The 17,995-nt window shown below is 35.1% G+C and overlaps 1 protein-coding gene across 10 annotated transcripts in view; it reads left to right on the top strand.

Moving 5' to 3' along the window:
* The window catches only part of CFAP20DC (CFAP20 domain containing), a 239,747-nt gene that overhangs the window by 71,829 nt on the left and 149,923 nt on the right, over positions 1-17,995 (top strand). For all 10 annotated transcript variants that reach the window (XM_086697760.1, XM_025916478.2, XM_086697758.1 and 7 more), the window contains one exon: positions 17,390-17,504. In XM_086697760.1, the coding sequence (XP_086553886.1) occupies positions 17,390-17,504 (115 nt within the window). The remainder of the gene's footprint in view (positions 1-17,389; positions 17,505-17,995) is intronic.

Below are 17,995 nucleotides of genomic sequence, written 5' to 3' on the forward strand. Positions count from 1 at the left end.
GGCTCAGAGCCTGGAGCCTGTTTCCGATTCTGTGTCTCCCTCTCTCTCTGCCCCTCCCCCGTTCATGCTCTGTCTCTCTCTATCCCAAAAATAAATAAACGTTGAAAAAAAAATTGAAAAAAAAAAAAAAGAATCTGTTTGTTGGTTTTCCTCTTGATGGGTTTCATTTGCAATGTCTGTGGAATATCCAGGAAAGGTTTGAAGTAAGCAGTTTGGAGTTCAAGGAATGAATCAGGGCTAGGGATGTAGATTGAATTGTCAACATACAGAAAACATTTAAAATCAGAGGGGGGAGTGGAAAATAGTCCCCAAGGAAAAGAATGTTTGAGAGAGAGAGAGAGAAAAGAGAACCCAGAAGCTCCCAGATATAAGTCTATAGGAACTATTTGATTGCACATTTTAATTCCTCCCAGAATATTGAATAATACATAAGTCTAGCTTTAGGGAAAAGAAAAAGGGAATAGTGAATGCTTCAGAAATCAAATGTGAAAATGACAGGTATTATCTTCTCCCCATAAAATTATCTTGATATCTAATTGGATATACTTTTTAAACGAGCAGTTTTGTGCCTTCTGGGAACACTTCCTTGCTTTGAAAATTGGTACAGATATAGCTCATGTGACCACGTTAGCCTTGTGCTGGAAACTTGTGAATTGTCTATGGAATTGAACAAGTTAATTTGCTGCTCATCTCAAGCTCTTATTTCTAACCAACAGGATTCAGGTGATGAATTCTATGTGTTGTCTAACTTAATTGGGAAATGTGTTTACATTGATAAGCTTCCAGCCTAATTCAAATGAAGGAAAGCTTTCTAATTTCACCTTTCATTTACTAAAATATTTTAAGATAAAAGAATGTATAAAAATGGCACTAATGTGTTACCACTAATGCAATCCATAATAACCAAATCTATTTGCTTTTTACTTCAAAACAATTATTAGGCTCTACAGTGAGACATTTCTTGGTGTTTTTCTTTAGTTCCTCTACAAATGATCATCCTCTGACTCCAGGGACCTATAGATTTTATTATATGGCCTTCCAGCTTGTATATTATAGCACTGAACTGTCATCCATAGCATCCATTAGAATGTTATTGACAAAATGTCCACTCGTATTGAACTAAGCACTCGATAAACCACTATAAGTAAATTGTTGTGCTCTTACCTCGAAGGATGGTCTATTGATTCCCCACATGAGTATGGGCCTCGCAGCAAAACCCTAGCTACAATTCCCTTGTGGTACCTGTGAAATGTTGCATATCTTTTTTGAGGTCCCGAGAAGTAAAGAGTTTTTTTAAACCTTCTTTTTTATATATCGTTGTCTGTGTAGATTATTTATTTTATTTCAATAGTAAACTACTAATCATTGCTTTGTCCATATGGGCTAAAGCTCTTCCATTTAGAAATTATATAATAAAAGCAATCCATACCTAAATTAAGAATCTTTGAAATCATTCTCTAAAGGTAACTGTTTTTGTGAGTGCCTGCAGAGATTAATTCTGTGTGTGTGTGTGGTATTATAATTCTTTTTTCCACAAAAAGAATCTACCATTTATACTTTATAGAAATTGGTTCGGTATGGTGACAGTGGGCCTACCTACTTTTATTTATCTTGGGAATCTTTCCATGCTACTACATATTAATCTGTCTCATTCTTTTTAGTAGCTGCTATATGTATTATTGCATGGGTATAGGATAACATATTTATCTAAAATTTCTCTATTTGTTTTTCTCTCCATGTTGTAATGAACCTCCATATAAGTGTATCTTTACGTACTTGTAAAATCTTCTCCATTTAAGACACGTGAGATTTTCATGTGAGTAAAAGAATGTATACATTACCTAAAGGTTCATAATCTTCTACAGGTATAGTGATACAATCAGGAAAGCAGAGATGAAGAGGGAGGGAAAATCTGGAGGTGTTCAAGGACATTTAACAGATCCCCCCCCCCCCCCCGCCTTGTTGGATTCTACCAAATTTTCACTGAGGGCAAAAGTTTTAAAAAGTTTTTTCAAGACTCTAAATACTCAGAAATCCCTAATAATCAGAGTTTATGTAGTATTTTATATTGATAATTGAGCATCCTGATTTACAATTTATGAAAAATGTACTTTTAGTGCCAAATATCTTCTTTATGGTGGTCTTCAAAAAGTGATCATTTATAATGATACTATTCAGTGCAACACAATAGTCAGTTATGGAACAAGCAGTCCCCTAACCCTATGTATAAACAAAAGGTTACAGTGCATTGGTGTTGTATTTCCTAAAATAAACGTGAGGTCATTGACAATTTATGACAAAGTGTGTTTTTCGGAGTGGGGGTGCTGGGAGGTAGGGTTAGGAGAGTGAGTGGTATGAGAGTTCCATGGTTTGACATCTCACTTTTATGTTAGAGAATTCTAGCATCCAGGCTGTAGCTTTTCTAAGGAAGGTGAATGTTGCTTAAAAAAAATGATCTTGAAGAAAAGGAAAGAGAAAACCCAATAAATTAGAGCTGACAAATCAATTAGAAACATACGTCTGGAGGAGTAATATCCTATATTTACAAAGTGCTTCACAGTTTCTTTTTTATAATTTTGTATTTTATTGTATTTATTTATTAATATAGCCAAAAAGACAAGAGAGTAGGACATTAAAAGGAACTATTGTTTTACATTGATTTTCTGGGGATAGTACAGAAAGGGTTTGACTATCACTCATATGCCCAAGAAATATATCATAAAATATTAATAAAGCAAACATCTGTGCACACCACCTATCCCAACAAATAGAACAGTATCTAGCACTTGATGGCTGTGTAAACAAATTTCCCTTTTTTCTCACAGGTAGCAGTGTTCTCATTTTCATGTTTATAATTTTTTTTTATTTTAATTTTATTTATTTATTTATTTGTTCTTTATTTTTCAGCATGATGAATAGACAGATGTTATTATCCCCAATTTATATTTTAGTATATGTGCTGCCGAAGCGAGCACTATCCCCAATCTATAGATGAAGGAATTGAAACTCCCAAGAGGTTGACTCTAGTTCCTGAAACCCTTTGTCTTTAATAATAAAGATGTAAATATTACTGTCTTAGTTTCCTAGGGCTGCCATAATAAATCACCACAAACTAGGTGGCTTGAAACAACAGTATTATCTCACAGTTCTGGAAGCTAAAAGTCCCAGATCAAAGTGTCAGCAGGGTTAGTTCCTTCTGAAACACTTAATGAGAATCTACCATGCTCCTCTCTGCCAGCTTTTCTGGCAGTTGCCAGCAATCTTTGGCATTTCTTGGCTTATAGATGCATCACTCAAGTTTCTGGCTCTGTAGTCACATGGTACCCTCTGTGTGTGTATGTCTGAATTTCCATCTTCTTATAAGGACACCAATCATTGGATTACAGCCCACTTTAACCCAGCATGACTTTATCTTAATTCAATTATTTCTGCAAAGACCCCATTTTCCAAATAAGATCACATTCATAGGTACCAGGGATTAAGACTTGGACATATTTTTCTGGGGAACACAGTTGAACCTACAACAATGACTGTGGGTCATTGAATGAATGTTTTCTTAAAGCACAAGGGCATCACCAACAAAGGTGATGCTTACTCTTTTCTGTATCTTTCTGCTATATTTCCCATTATCCAAAGTCCCATCACCAATAAGTGATTGAACTCATAACAGCTTTTTTTTTTTAGTGGAGATGTAATCCACATAGCATAAAATTCTCCCCTTAAAATGTATGATTTAGTGGTTTTTAGTATATTTCACAGAGTTGTACAACCATCACCACTGCGTAATTTTAGAATGCTTCATCACCCACAAAGTACCTGCATCCATGAGTAGTTACTCCCCACCTCCTGCTACTCCCAGCCCTTTCTTTCCATCTAGAGATTTGCTTATTTTGAACATTTCATATAAGTGGAACCATACAGTATGTAGTCTTTTGTGTTTAGCTTCTTTCACTTACCATAATGTTTCCAGCATTTGATGAAATGATCATAAAATTTATATGGAAATTCAAAGATTCATAATAAAACAGTTTTGCAAAAGAAGAACAAAGGTGGAGGACTTATCTTTACTGATTTCAAAATTTAGTATAAAGCTACAGTAATGAAGGCAGTATGGTACTGGCATGAAGAAGATAGATAAATGAAGTAGCATACAGAAATAGAACCTTACATTTATGATAAGTTGATTTTTTTTACAAAGTTGCTAAAGCAATTCAGTAGGTAAAAAAATAGTCTTTTCAGCAAATGATGCTGGGCCATTTGGATATCCATATGCAAAAAAATTAGAACCTTACCTCACACCATATACTGAAATTAACTCAAAATGGATTGTAGACCTAAATATAAGAGTTAAAAATATAAAATTTCTGGAAGAAAACAGTAGGAAATCTTCATAACCCTGGGTTAGGCAAAGCATTTGTAGATATGTCAACAAAACAAAAATAAAAAATAATAAATTGGACTTTATAAAAAAATATAAGTTTTGCATTTAAAGGCACCTTTAAGTAAATGAAGACAGCCTCAGAATGGTGAAAATATTTGCAAATCATATATATGATAACATTCTTGTATCCAGAATATAAAAAGAACTCTTACTATTTATTAGTAAGAAAATATATCACCCAATTTAAAACTTAGTAAAAGATTTGGATAGACATTTCATAAAAGTAAATAGATAAATGGCTAAAAAGCACATGATAATATTCTCAACATCATTTGTCATTAGGGAAATGCGAATTAAAACCACAATGACTGTTTCCATAATTTGAATATTGTAGATAATGCTGCTATAAACATTCGGGTGCATGTATCCCTTTGAATTAGTATTTTTGTATTCTTTGGGTAAATACCTAGTAGTGCAATTGCTGGATCGTAGGGTAGTTCTGTTTTGAACTTTTTCTTAACTATAGAGAACTGATGGTTTCCAGAGGGGAGATGGGTTGGGGATGGGTTAAATAGGTAATGGGAATTAAGGAGGGCATTTGTTCTGATGAGCACAGGGTGTTGTGTGCAAATGTTGAATCACTGTATTGTATAGCTGAAGCTGATATTACACTGTATGTTAATTACACTGGAATTTAAATAAAAACTTAAGAAAATTAAAAAAAATAAAACCACAGTGAGATACCACCCCATACCCAGCACAATAGCTGTCTTCCTGGGTGTTAGCCTATGAAATGTGAAAACATGACTACACCCAGAGTTGAATATGAATGTTCTTACTATCATTATTTAGATTGGCCAAAGCTGGAGACAAACTACAATTCTGTCAATTCCGTTGGTGAACGGATAAGCAAAATGTGGCATATCCATATATTACAATACTACTCTGCAATAAAAAGTAATGATACAAGCTACAGTATGGATGCATGTCAGAAACATTGTGCTAAGTGAAAGATGTGAGATGCAAAAAAAATTATATTCTGTATTCCATTTATATGAAATATCTAGAGAAGACAAGTTTCCAGACCCAAAGCAGATTCAGGATAGCCTGAGGGTGGGGATGAGAGTGGAACTGACTGTAGACAGGTATGCAGGATCTATTTGGATGATGGGAATGTTCAATAACTGAATTCTGGTCATAGTTGCATGACTCCTTAAATATACTAAAAATGTAGTGAATTTTTTTTAAGTTTATTTTTTTTATTTTGAGAGAGAGAGAAAGAGAGACAGCATGCACGCAGGGGAGGGGCAGAGAGACAGAAAGAGAGAATCCCAAGCAGGTTCCATTCTGACAGCACAGAGCCCAGTGTGGGGCTCAATCCCATGAACTGTGAGATCATGTCCTGAGCTGAAATCAAGAGTTGGACACTTACCTAACTAAGCCATTAAGATGCACCTAAAAATGGTGAATTTTGTGGCATGTAAATTATGCCTCAATAAAGCTGCTTTTAAAAGGGGATCAAATTATATTCAGAGAAAAATTCAAAGAGTACCAGTTATTAAAGTCATACCTGTGAAATATGCCTTGTAATGAATGCTAATTATAAAAAGATGGCTCCATGTGTTTTACTAAACATATGAAAGCATCTTAGGTTCAGAATTCCTATTCTTCTTTATAAAGGACAAAAGAATCCTCAATGAATTAAACTTCAGTAGAAAGGATCTGGGAAAGATTAATGGAATAAAATTCCCTGTGGTGATCATGAAGCATAGGAATGAATGTATCTTATGCGTCTTCTACATGACTTTAAATTTCAGTACACAGCCATGTTAACTATATACCTAAACATCATTGCACACATTTAAATGTACCATTTTGCAAACTCACTATTTTCTTGCAAGTATACCTGGAGTTATTTGATGGCATCACTGAAGGTGTGCATTCAAATTTGGTCATTTTTAGGTCATGATAAAAAAAATAAATACCGCTTTGGCTTTAAGAACAAATAATTCTAATAAATGAATGTAATCACCAGAAGCCTGACATCAGTTTTGCAAGTTTAAACTGAAGTGAACATTCAGTGGTTGTAAATGATTGTATATACGGAAGAAAAGTGAATAGGTAATCTAAATGGATGAGTTTATCTACACTATTGGATGGTTGCTACCATTTACTCAAATACTCACTGAGGTTGCCATTGTTAAAAAAAATTGTCAATCAAAGATGAAGATATAAAAGCAAATTGGAAACTGAATTGGAAAGTAATTTTACTTTCAAATGGTTCGCAAATGTAGATGTTAAGTTTGGAATGAATGTCGTTAATGACCATAGCTGAAAGAGTTATACACCTGCTGATCACTAGAATATTATAATAAATGAGGTTGATTTTCCTGTTGACTACCCCATTTTTTCTCAACATGGTCTCATTACTTTTTCTATTACATTGCTGACCCTTAGCTATGAATGCTCACTTACAGATATAAAAATGTATTAACTCATATATGGGTTTTTAAAAATATATATATCTTTAAGTGTAAGAGGAGCAATGCCAGTGTTGCTTGTCTTTTTCTGCTTTGTTAGGTCACAGGAGGTTTGAGATGGTGAAAATCAAGCCTGTATTACAACTGAAGAGCTGTTTTACAAGCAGCCTTCCTTACAGCAACTAAATTGTCCCCAAAAAAGCACATGAGCACATGAGCATAATGAAGCTTTTAAGTAGTTCACACATATGCATTTATATTCTCTCTCTCATGAATGACTAATTTTAATTTTTTTAAAGTAGCAATTCAGCTTGCTTTCAGAACCATTTAAGCTTAGCACATGATTTTGTTTTCCCTCCAAAACCAAGTATTCTTGATTATGAGATAGGGAAGGTTTGCATATTTATTTTTGCAAAGACAGTAGAATAAGTTCTCATCACCATATGAGTGGCTTAGTCCTAATACCTCTGTCCTAAACTGGGCACGTGAGCATTTAGAAATTTTTCCAGAGATCAGAGCCATAATGGCTAGGTCTGATGGAGAACTATTTTGTGCAAACCAAAGACCTGACCTCTACAAGGACAAAGTTGGGCTGTGTACCCACTGTATGGTTCTTAGGGAGCCTTACAGCCCAGGGGGCCTTTCTTTCTTAATAAATATTTTAGTTAGTAGAAAATGAAAGGCTAAAAATACACAGCATTCACTAAACAATCCACGACCACCCAAGTTGACAATGGTTAGTACTTAGTTAGAATTTTCTGTGTGCCAGGCACTATTCTGAGCATTTTTCTTATATTCGCTTACATATGCAGTCCTCACAACAATCTTATGAGTACTATGGTTTTCCACGTTTTATTAATAAAGAAACTGAGGTACAAAAGGTTAAGTAACATACCCGCTGTCACACAGCTAAGAAATGGTGAAGCCAGAATTTGAACACAGAAAGTATGGCTTTGAAATTAATGCTCTTAACCATTACAGCTTATTTCCACACTTGTTGATAATGAGTAGTCTAGAATAATAACAATTGATCACAAAAAAAAAAAGCAGTACTCAGAAACTACTGTTAACTCAAGACAACACTGATGATGAATTGATAATGAATTGTCCTTTCCCCAAACTGCAGAAATCCCACCTCTGTTGTGTTTGTACATGTGCGTACTGGGAACTCTTACAAATCACCAAACCTTTCAGGGCAGTCAGACTTCTTTGTGGAGTTTAGAATGAGAGACTGCTTGAAACTCTAAAATGGGCTTGGGAGTACCAAATGCTAGTAACCCTTTTAAACTCAATTAGAATGTTACTAGAAGTGATAAAACTGAAATTTATGGAACTGCATGTTATTCACCCATGAAAACAAAGGAAAAGATTTGCATATTTGCATCAGATTATGGCCCATAAAATGGACTGTAGTTACTGACCTAGAACACCAAGAGGGAATGAAAGAAATTCAGTAATAGAGGTTGAAAAACATGTTGTGGTGAGTCAAAAAAAAAAAAAAAAAAAGATGTAATTATTTTTAATTTGGAGTCTGAGGTGTTTTCAGGGAGGAGGTAGCATTACAACCCAAACTGTGATGGATGAATATAATTTCAGCTGGCATAATCAGAGAAGGGGCTTTCAAGGGAAACGCATAAGCAAAGGCACCAAAAAACAACAGGAGGGAGAGTATGTTTAAGTAGAAAGCATGCTGGTATTGTCATTGTGGCAGCCCACTCCAGTGTTCCATGTCACGTCCTCTGGGTCCTCATCCGATATCAGCTGCAGCTGCAGGGGTGGTTTGGAGCAAGCTTGCTTGGATAGCTTCCCATATAAAGTGTCATCCAGGACTTTCTTTGATGTTGTGGGAGCCTACTACTCCACCCACAGATAGGCATAGCCTGAAAATACTAGGGAGGTTAGGCCCCCCAAGGCAACCCTTAACCATTGCGGGGAGTTGGAAGGTAGAGAATATATGCTCCCACCTCCTCTCTTCAAGTGGACACTTCTGGGAGATGCTCTGTACATGTTTCCATGGTCCTGGACATCCTGGTGGGATGCAGCCCCTGTGGTCTATAGCAGTATTGTTGACAGCACATTCTTATCTTGGCTTTTCCTCTTTTATTATCTTACTCTCCCTCTTCCTTCATTCCTGTTTCATGGAATCAGCTCTCCAATAAACTACTTGCACCTGTGTCCTTTCCTCAGCCTGACAGCTAATTGGAACAGTGAAGCCCAGATGTTCAAAACAGGGCAGAATCAGTGATTCACAGGGTTCCTCACTAATAACTGAGAGGATTGTAAGTATGTGAAGCCTATGGTGGCACGGTGAAGTGACCTCCAAGAACATGAAAATTAAGAAAGTCAGATTAACCTATGAGCTTTTAATTGCAAGATAATAGTTCCTGAATCAGAGGGGTGTTGTCTTTGTTTTTGTTTTTTTACAAATTTTTAAAAGAAGAATTTGTGAATGGAATGTGTGTGCACATGCACACACATAATTACAAAGGCAAACATGGGCTCTGTCCAGCCAAACAGTCTTAGTTACCAGATGCTAAATATTTTGTTCCCAGGAGCAAAGATTCTTCTACTATGGATGTTTTTATAGGCACTGTCTGCCCAAAAGAAAATCAGCATCTTGTTAAGAATGTCGTAGGTACTAGGATCAATTAGATCTGAGTTTAAATCTGCATTCTGCTAGGTGTCTGAGAACTAAAGCTTCAGTTTCCTCATCTGTTAAGTAGAGATAATACTAATAGACATCTTGTGGGGTTTATGAGAGCATTGTGAGATAATGCATCTAGAATACTTAATATAGTGTTGGCATATAGGAAATGTTCAATACATAATAGATATTTATTTTTTAAGTTTTTTTTTTTTTTTTAGGGAAAGAGAGAACATGCACAAATAGGGCAGGGCAGAGAGAGAGGGAGAGAGAGAATCCCAAGTAGCCTCTGCACTGTCAGCACAGAGCCCGATGCAGGGCTCAGTCTCAGGACCTGTGAGATCATGACCTGAGCCGAGATCGAGTTGGACACTTAACCAACTGAGCCACCCAGACACCCCTAGGGAATAGATATTTAATAATAATATCACTACCTTTTCTTTGGGGAATGCATACATCAAGAACTGAAGTCTAAGTCACTTGTTCTGATTGTGTGCCAAGCACAAAGACCTTCTGAAATTTGGTAGATATTTTTTCTTTAGATGAATTACCACATTCTAGTGGATTACTACACTCATCTTTCTAGCTTTGGATCATCCTTTCAGGAGGCTTTAACTGGAGTCATAGTGTAAGACACATGTTTGTGACCTATTAGAAAATTGGATCCAGACTGGAAGCCAGAATTGAGCAGGAAATGGTTTTAAAAGAGTGAGAAGGGGAGAAGCAAAAGGGTATGTAGTTTTTATCAGATGAACAAGTACTGTATTGAAAGTGTTTGGCTGTGGTTCTGCGAGGAGGGCACCAAGGCAGCCTTGTCACTGCTAGCACAGCATGTGGCAAATAGTGGCCACTGAGCATGAATGAATGAAAGAGCTTCAGGCTATTATGGTAGTGACCATACAGTCATATCACAGAAATCGTGGTGGATTTTAAAGAGGCAATTTTAACATTCTGCTACTTACCTAGCTGTATTTCCATACACTAGTAGCTTCCTTAGTTTATGGAGTTCTAATTTCCACTACTGCCTTTAGTGAAGGATTTTTGTGAGACCTAATAAGATAACATCTATGAAATGTGCTAAAACAGCTACTGAAGAATGTTTATTTTTCCTTCCACACTGGAGAATGATTTCTGCAACTTAGCTACTTCCATATCTCTGGTGCCTTGTGTTGTGCTGTTAAGGCATTGACTGAATGCTAGTTGAATGAATTAATGAAATCAGGAAGAAAATTTGAAATGGAGACCTTGAAGTTGAACAGTTCCTAGTGATGATGGGCTACAAAGTAGGGCTATCTGTATAAGGTGCTAAAATGGAATAGATGTGTTGATTGTCATGGTGGAAAAGGTTTAAGTTTAAATTAAATTTTGCTCTCTTGTGTAGATAAAGTTACCCAGAATGGTGGCAGAAGAAAATTGTGATCTAGGTGCCAGACTTGCCCAGAAATATGAAAGAATGGCCTATAGATAAATGGATCAGTACTGAGTAAACTTGGGGAAAGTAGTTTTTAATGTTTTAAAGTTTTAAAATAAAAAAAATAAGAAATGCAAGTGCATGTAGACCATCCATCAGTCATATTCTGAATCAATGTCTTATTACATTTTTTTAAAAAGGAAACTTAACAAAGTATGTTTTCTGACCACAATGGAATTAAAATAAAAATCAATAGCAATGCAATATATAGGAAAGACTGTACTTTTTGGAAATTAAATAGCACACATCTGAGTAACCCAAGATTCAAAGAAGAAATCATTTGGGAAATTAGAAAATATTTCAAACTGAATGAAAATTACAGTACAACATATCAGAATTTGTGGGAGACAGCTAACATAATGCTTAGAGGAAAGCTTTATAAGTTTTAAACGTTTGTATGAGAAAAGAGAGAGGTTTAAAATTAATTATCTAACTTTCCACCCTAAGAAGTGAAGGGGGAAAAACAAGAAATTAAACCTAAAATAAGTAGAAGGAAAGAAATAAACATAGAACCAAGAATCAATAAAATTGAAAACAAAGAATAGAGAAATTCTACAAAGCCAAGAGTTGTTTCTTTAAAAAGTTAAACTTAATAAACCATAGAGGGATTGAATAATAAAAAGAGAAAAGTCACAAATTACCAATGTCAAGAATGAGAGACAGGATACCACTACAGATCCTACTAATGTTAAGTGATAGTAAAGGGAATAATATGAACAACTTTAAGGCAATAAAATCACAATGTATTAAAACTGAAACAACAAAAATTAGAAATCTGAATAGCCTCATAATCTGTTAAATTGAATATATAACCAAAATCTTCCCACAAAGAAAGCTTTAGACTTACATTAATTCTATTAACATTTAAACTAGCACCATTTTAGGGCACCTGGGTGGCTCATTTGATTAAGCATCTGACTCCTGATTTCAGCTCAGGTCATGATCTCACAGTTGGTGAGATCGAGCCCTGCATCTGGCTCCGCACTGACAGCATGGAACCTGCTTGGGATTCTCTCTCTTCCTCTCTCTGTGCCCCTACCCTCCTCAAAATAGGTAAATAAACATTTAAAAATAAAAGTAAATAAACTAGCACCATTTTAAATAAATTTTCAGACAATAGAAGAGGAGGAAACTCTTCCCAAATCACTTTATGGGATTAGCTTAACTCTGTTATCAAAACCTGATATAAATATCATGAGAAAATACAAACCAATGTACCTCATGAACACAAATGTAAAATTCTTCAACAAAATACTAGCATAATTGAAATTTATACCAAGAATACAAAGTTGGTTTCACATTTGAAAGTCAATCAGTATAATTCAAAATATGGACAGAATAAAGGAGAAACACAACAGGACTATCTCAATGCAGAAAAAGCATTGGACAGAATTCCATACCCTTTCATGAATTTTAAAAAAAAAAAAAAAAACCTTTAAAAAAACTAGAAATAGAAAAGACAAGATCCTCAATATGTTAAAGGGAACTTACATCTAACATATGTAATAGAACCATAGTGAACATTTTTCCCTTATGATTAGGAACAAGGCAAGGTTTTCTGCTCTCATCATTTCAATTTAGTATATGCTGGAGGTGCTAACCACTGCAGTAATGCAAGAAAAAATGAAAATATTGAAAAAAACAGAAATAAAGTCTTTATTCACTGAAGACATGATTGTTTATGTATAAAATCCTCAGGAATCTACAAAACAACTACTAAAAGTAATGTGTGAATTAAGCAAGGTCACAGAAATAATTATATACAAAAATCGATGAAATTTTTATGTACTAGTAGCAATTATCTTCAATCACATCAAAAAACAAAATACTTAGGAATAAATTTAACAAAAGCTGCACAAGACTTCTAAAATTAAAGCTGTAAAATATTGTGAAAGAAATTAAACAAGGCCTAAACAAATACATAATAAATACCATGTGAGTGGATTGGGTAACTCAATATTGTTCTCCCCAACTTGATCTTATAGATTCAACACAATCCAAAACTCTTAACAACTTTTTTTATAGAAAATGGTAAGTGGATCCTAAAATCTATCTGGAAAAGCAAGGGCCTAATGAACCTCAAAAAACAAAAAAAAACAAGAAACAAACAGAAAGTTAAAGAGTTTCTTCATCTACTTTCAAGATTTACTACAAATCCAGAGTGATCAAAACAGTGTGACATTGGCGGAAGAATGGATAAATGAAACAAATGGATCCATAGAAAGCCCAGAAATAGATCCACACTCACACATATACAATTGATTTTCAGCAAAGTACCATGGCATTTCAATTTGGAAAAGGAGAATCTTTAACAAATAGTGCTGGGACAACTTGATAAACATACAGAAAGAACCACACCCACGACCTCACATAATATACTGAAATTAATATTGGATGGATCATAGAATGAAAAACTAAAACTATAAAGATCTAGAAGAAAACATAGAAAAGTATCTTCTTTGCAACTTTGGGCTAGGCAGGGATTTTTTAGGAAATAGAAAGTGCGACTGTAAATAATGATAAGCTGGACTTCATGAAATTAAAAACTTCTGCTAATCAAAAGGTATCATTAAGCAATAAGCTAATATAGATAATGTGTATATGAGTTTCTGTGTACTATTGATACTTTTGTGTGAGAAATTATTTCCAAATAAAAGGTTAACAAAAGATACCATTATGATAATAGGCAAGAAAGTATTCACAATGCATATATATGACAAAGGACAAATATCCAAAATATATAAAGAATTCTCAGAATTATAAGAAAACAACCCAATAAAGTTGAGCAAATGACTTAACAGACATTACACAAGACATACCAGTAAACACATGTAAAAGTGGTCAAGGTGAGAGTACCTGGCTGGCTTGGTCATTGAAGTGAGCGACTCTTGATCTCAGGGTTGTGAGTTTGAGTCCCATGTTGGGCATAAAGCTTATTAAAAAAAAAAAAAAAAAAAAAAAAGTAGTCAGTGTCATTCATAAGACAAATGCAAATAAAATCGCAATGATATTTGTTCATATCAACCAGAATTGGCTAACATGAAAGTCTGCTAGTACCAAAAGTTGTTGAGAGTATGGAACCACTGCAATCACTTTGGGGAATTATTTCTATAAAATTGTACATACTTATTCCCCAACTACCCAGTAATCCCATTCCTAGTTATCAAGAGAATAAAAATACTTGTTCACAAAAAGACTCTACAGGCATATTCAGACAGGTCTTATTTATGAGAAACGTATAAAATATCTATAGAGTCTATAAAATTATACATATTTATTCCCCAACTACCCAGTAATCCCATTCCTAGTTATCAAGAGAATGAAAATACTTGTTCTCAAAAAAACTCACAGGCATATTCAGACAGGTCTTATTTATGAGAAACCCATACCAGAAATAAGTATCCATCAACAAGAGAATGGATAGATAAATTGCATAGCCATACAAGCCTCAGCAATTAAAGAAAGGAATCATTGGTGCATGTTACAACATGGATAAATCTCAAAAATGTCATGTTAAGTGAAAAAGCCAGTCACAGAAGAGTATATGCTACACCATTTCATTTATAAGAATTTTGAGAACAGACAAAACTTAGACATGATGTTAGAAATCAGGAGTGATGATTGATGAGAGGGGGCCAAGAGAGAACTTTCTAAGGTGATGGAAATGTTCTATATTTTGTTTGGAGTGGTGATTACATCAGTGTATACATTTATCAAAGCACATGAGATTGTACTCTAAAATCCTCATTTCAGTTATACATATAAAATACAGAAATCAAAGAGACTATAATTATTTGTTTTTATGATATCCATTCATCATGCAAGGTGGAATGTTGACTCTCCTAGTGTGAACAGTAAATTTATAAAACCCTTTACCTTGGCTAAAGACCCTGCATGATTTGGCTCTAGGCTACCCTTTCTACTTTATGCCCTCTTTTTACCTCCTAGGTCCTACCTAACCCTGCTGGCTTTATTATAAAGTAGATCATTTCTTGATGTTACCTAATTCCGTCTCTTCTTCTTCATTGCATTTAGGAGAACTGGCATTTATTTTTTCTCTTTCTCCTTTTTTACATTGCTTTTCTCACCATCATATTCCCCAGTGTACTCCCAGGATACTGTCTGGTTCAGTGAGCTTTTTCTTAAATATGTGAATGAATGAATGTTCCTGTAGTTCTATATGTGGATAAAATGGTAGTCTGCTCAAATATTCTTCTGGAGTTTGATCCTTACCAATTCAAATAAAAATGACATAGTCTTTTCTCTATAAGCAAAGCAGAGCTTTAATAAAATTGTGCTCAACTGAGTTTTGGTTGGTGCGACCAAACTTTTTGTATGATGTGAGGGAACTTTTTCTTCCCTCTCCTTTTCCAGAATCCCAATATGGTTTTCCTTCTATTTTTCTTTTTTTTTTTTTTTTTATTTATTTTTGGGACAGAGAGAGACAGAGCATGAACGGGGGAGGGGCAGAGAGAGAGGGAGACACAGAATCGGAAACAGGCTCCAGGCTCTGAGCCAACAGCCCAGAGCCCGACGCGGGGCTCGAACTCACGGACCGCGAGATCGTGACCTGGCCGAAGTCGGACGCTTAACCGACTGCGCCACCCAGGCGCCCCTTCCTTCTATTTTTCTAACCAGAGCTTCTTACACAAGAGACCTAATAACATGACAATGCTTTCCAAACATATTTGATCCTGTGCCCTATTGGTAAAATGTTTGAGCACACTACCCTCATAGGTACATTTATTTATTTCAAAAACACATTTATTTGGAAATGTGCACAAAAATAATATTTGTAAAGGATGGGATGAAAGCTAGCTCTAACCACCCCACCTCCCCGTGTGCTCATCCCACTTTGAAGACACTGCCTTGGGGCAAATATTATACTATATTTACTTATACATCTAAATATAAAACTGCAGTAAGCTTAACACTTTTGCATTTTAACCTTACCTCTGACTATGGATTGAAAGGCTTTATTGTTTTTTAAATAAATTTATAGTATTGTTTAGTGCAGGTAGGGTATAATTTTTAGGTGGGGCATACTCTGAATTCATCTCATCTAATTTTTACTGTATTTATTCGTAACATTGTTCACTGATAGTTTTTCTACAGAAGAATATGTATTTTAGAGGGAAGAAATAATGAGATTAGAAAAGTAGGAAGGGAGATAAGGAAAAGCTATAGAAAAGGCCATGTTGGAGCACCTGAGTGGCTCAGTTGGGTAAGCATCTGACTTTTGATTTTGGCTCTCAGGTCATGATCTCACAGTTTGTAAGATCAAGCCCTATATTGCACTCTGCACTGATAGCACAGAGCCTGCTTGGGATTCTCTCTCTCTCTCTCTCTCTCTTTCCCTCTCTCTCTGCACCCCCCCCCCCACTTGCATGCACACTCTCTCTCTCTTTCCAAATAAATAAATAAACATCTTATCGCTTCTCGGCCTTTTGGCTAAGATCAAGTGAAATAAATAAACATCTTTTAAAAAAGAAAAGGCTATGTTGACTTAAAATATTTAATTACACTGTAAATATTAATAGTAGTTCATTTGAATGAAATGTTGTCAGCTTGGGGGATTACTAATTGTAGAAAATTAGCAGTTTGTACATGTAGATAAAGTTGCTAAAAATGGTAGAAACATCACTATTCTCCGGTAAAAAGACAGTCTTTAATAAGCATCAACTCTACCATATAGCAGCCTGAGACAGGTTTGGAGATTTTAAGCCTCCTGTTGCCTCTGAGACCTAAAGGAAGCAGAACATAAAAATGAGCCTCTATCAATTTGAAGAAAACCTAATCTTTGTGATCATGACTGTGGTCTAAATCTATTAAAGATGTTCAAATTCAGTGTCCTTGGTATCACTGTGGCTTGACCTGAATAGTGAGCAATAAACTTGTGTATTATAATTCTGGTTTGAAGATATGTGCTTAGGAAGTGAAACCGACAGTCAGTGTTTTGTGTCTGTCTCTAAGCAGACTAAGAGCCTATATAAAATGACAGGTGCATTTCTAGGGAAAGAAACCCATAATGTTTTCCTATTTAGTAGGTGACAGTATGTCCCAAGATAACACAAGCTTAAGGGGCTGGAAAAGCATGGTTATTAAAAGCTAGCAGTTTCTCAGTTCATACAAATTGAATTTTTTCATAGGCTAGAAGACTGTGGAAATCTAGTGTAGAGTACTGAAATAAATTAGCATATTAAGTGAATTTATACATTCAGGTTTGTGAGCACTTTGAATTTAAGGAAGAAACTTTATTACTCCTTGAAAGAAAAAAAAAGGCAGTTCTTAAATTCTGTGTTTGATCTCCCTATTGGAAAGGGCCTATATGATAAACTATATCATTTTGATGATTATCCAAAGCAGCGGTTATTATATTGATGAAAATCTTTCTCTTTTCTTTCTTTTTTCAGAATTACTGATTTAGGGAACATTAAAAGAAGATTGTATTTATCAACGGTCCATAAGGAACTGTCCTCAACTCCTCTCCATGCAAAAATCCCACTTTTCATGATCAAGCGCAAAATTGTAAGTGTCACATGAATGTTGCTTAAAATATTAAATTTAAATTCAGCAAATACTAATTATGGGCCTACTCTGTGTATAAGGTACTTTGTTAAGTATATAAAAAAGAATAAAATGCATACTCTTCCTTTCCCTCCCATGAAAGAGCTTAAAATCCACTAGGTGGGAGAATATAATTATTTGAGCATCTGGAATATTACCAAAACTGATAGAAAGCTCAGTGAAGAGAGAAGTTCTACTGGTATCATGAAAGGGAAAGAAGCCCATCTGACTGCAGGATGAGGAAAGGCTGCATGAAGAAGATTACAGTTAGTTGGGCCTTTGAAGGACTGTAAGAATTCAACAGATAGAGAAGGGAAGTGAGCATTCCAAGCAGAAGGAACAGCATGAACAGAAGCTTGAAGGCTGGAAATTGGTACACATTTGGAGAACAAAGAATGATTAATCATTGTGGCCAGATTTTCAAAAAATAGCCTTAAGGAAACAGCAGTCCT

Source organism: Puma concolor, chromosome A2 (genome assembly GCF_028749965.1).
Source record: "Puma concolor isolate L17-30 chromosome A2, mPumCon1.1.hap2, whole genome shotgun sequence".
NCBI lineage: Eukaryota > Metazoa > Chordata > Mammalia > Carnivora > Felidae > Puma > Puma concolor.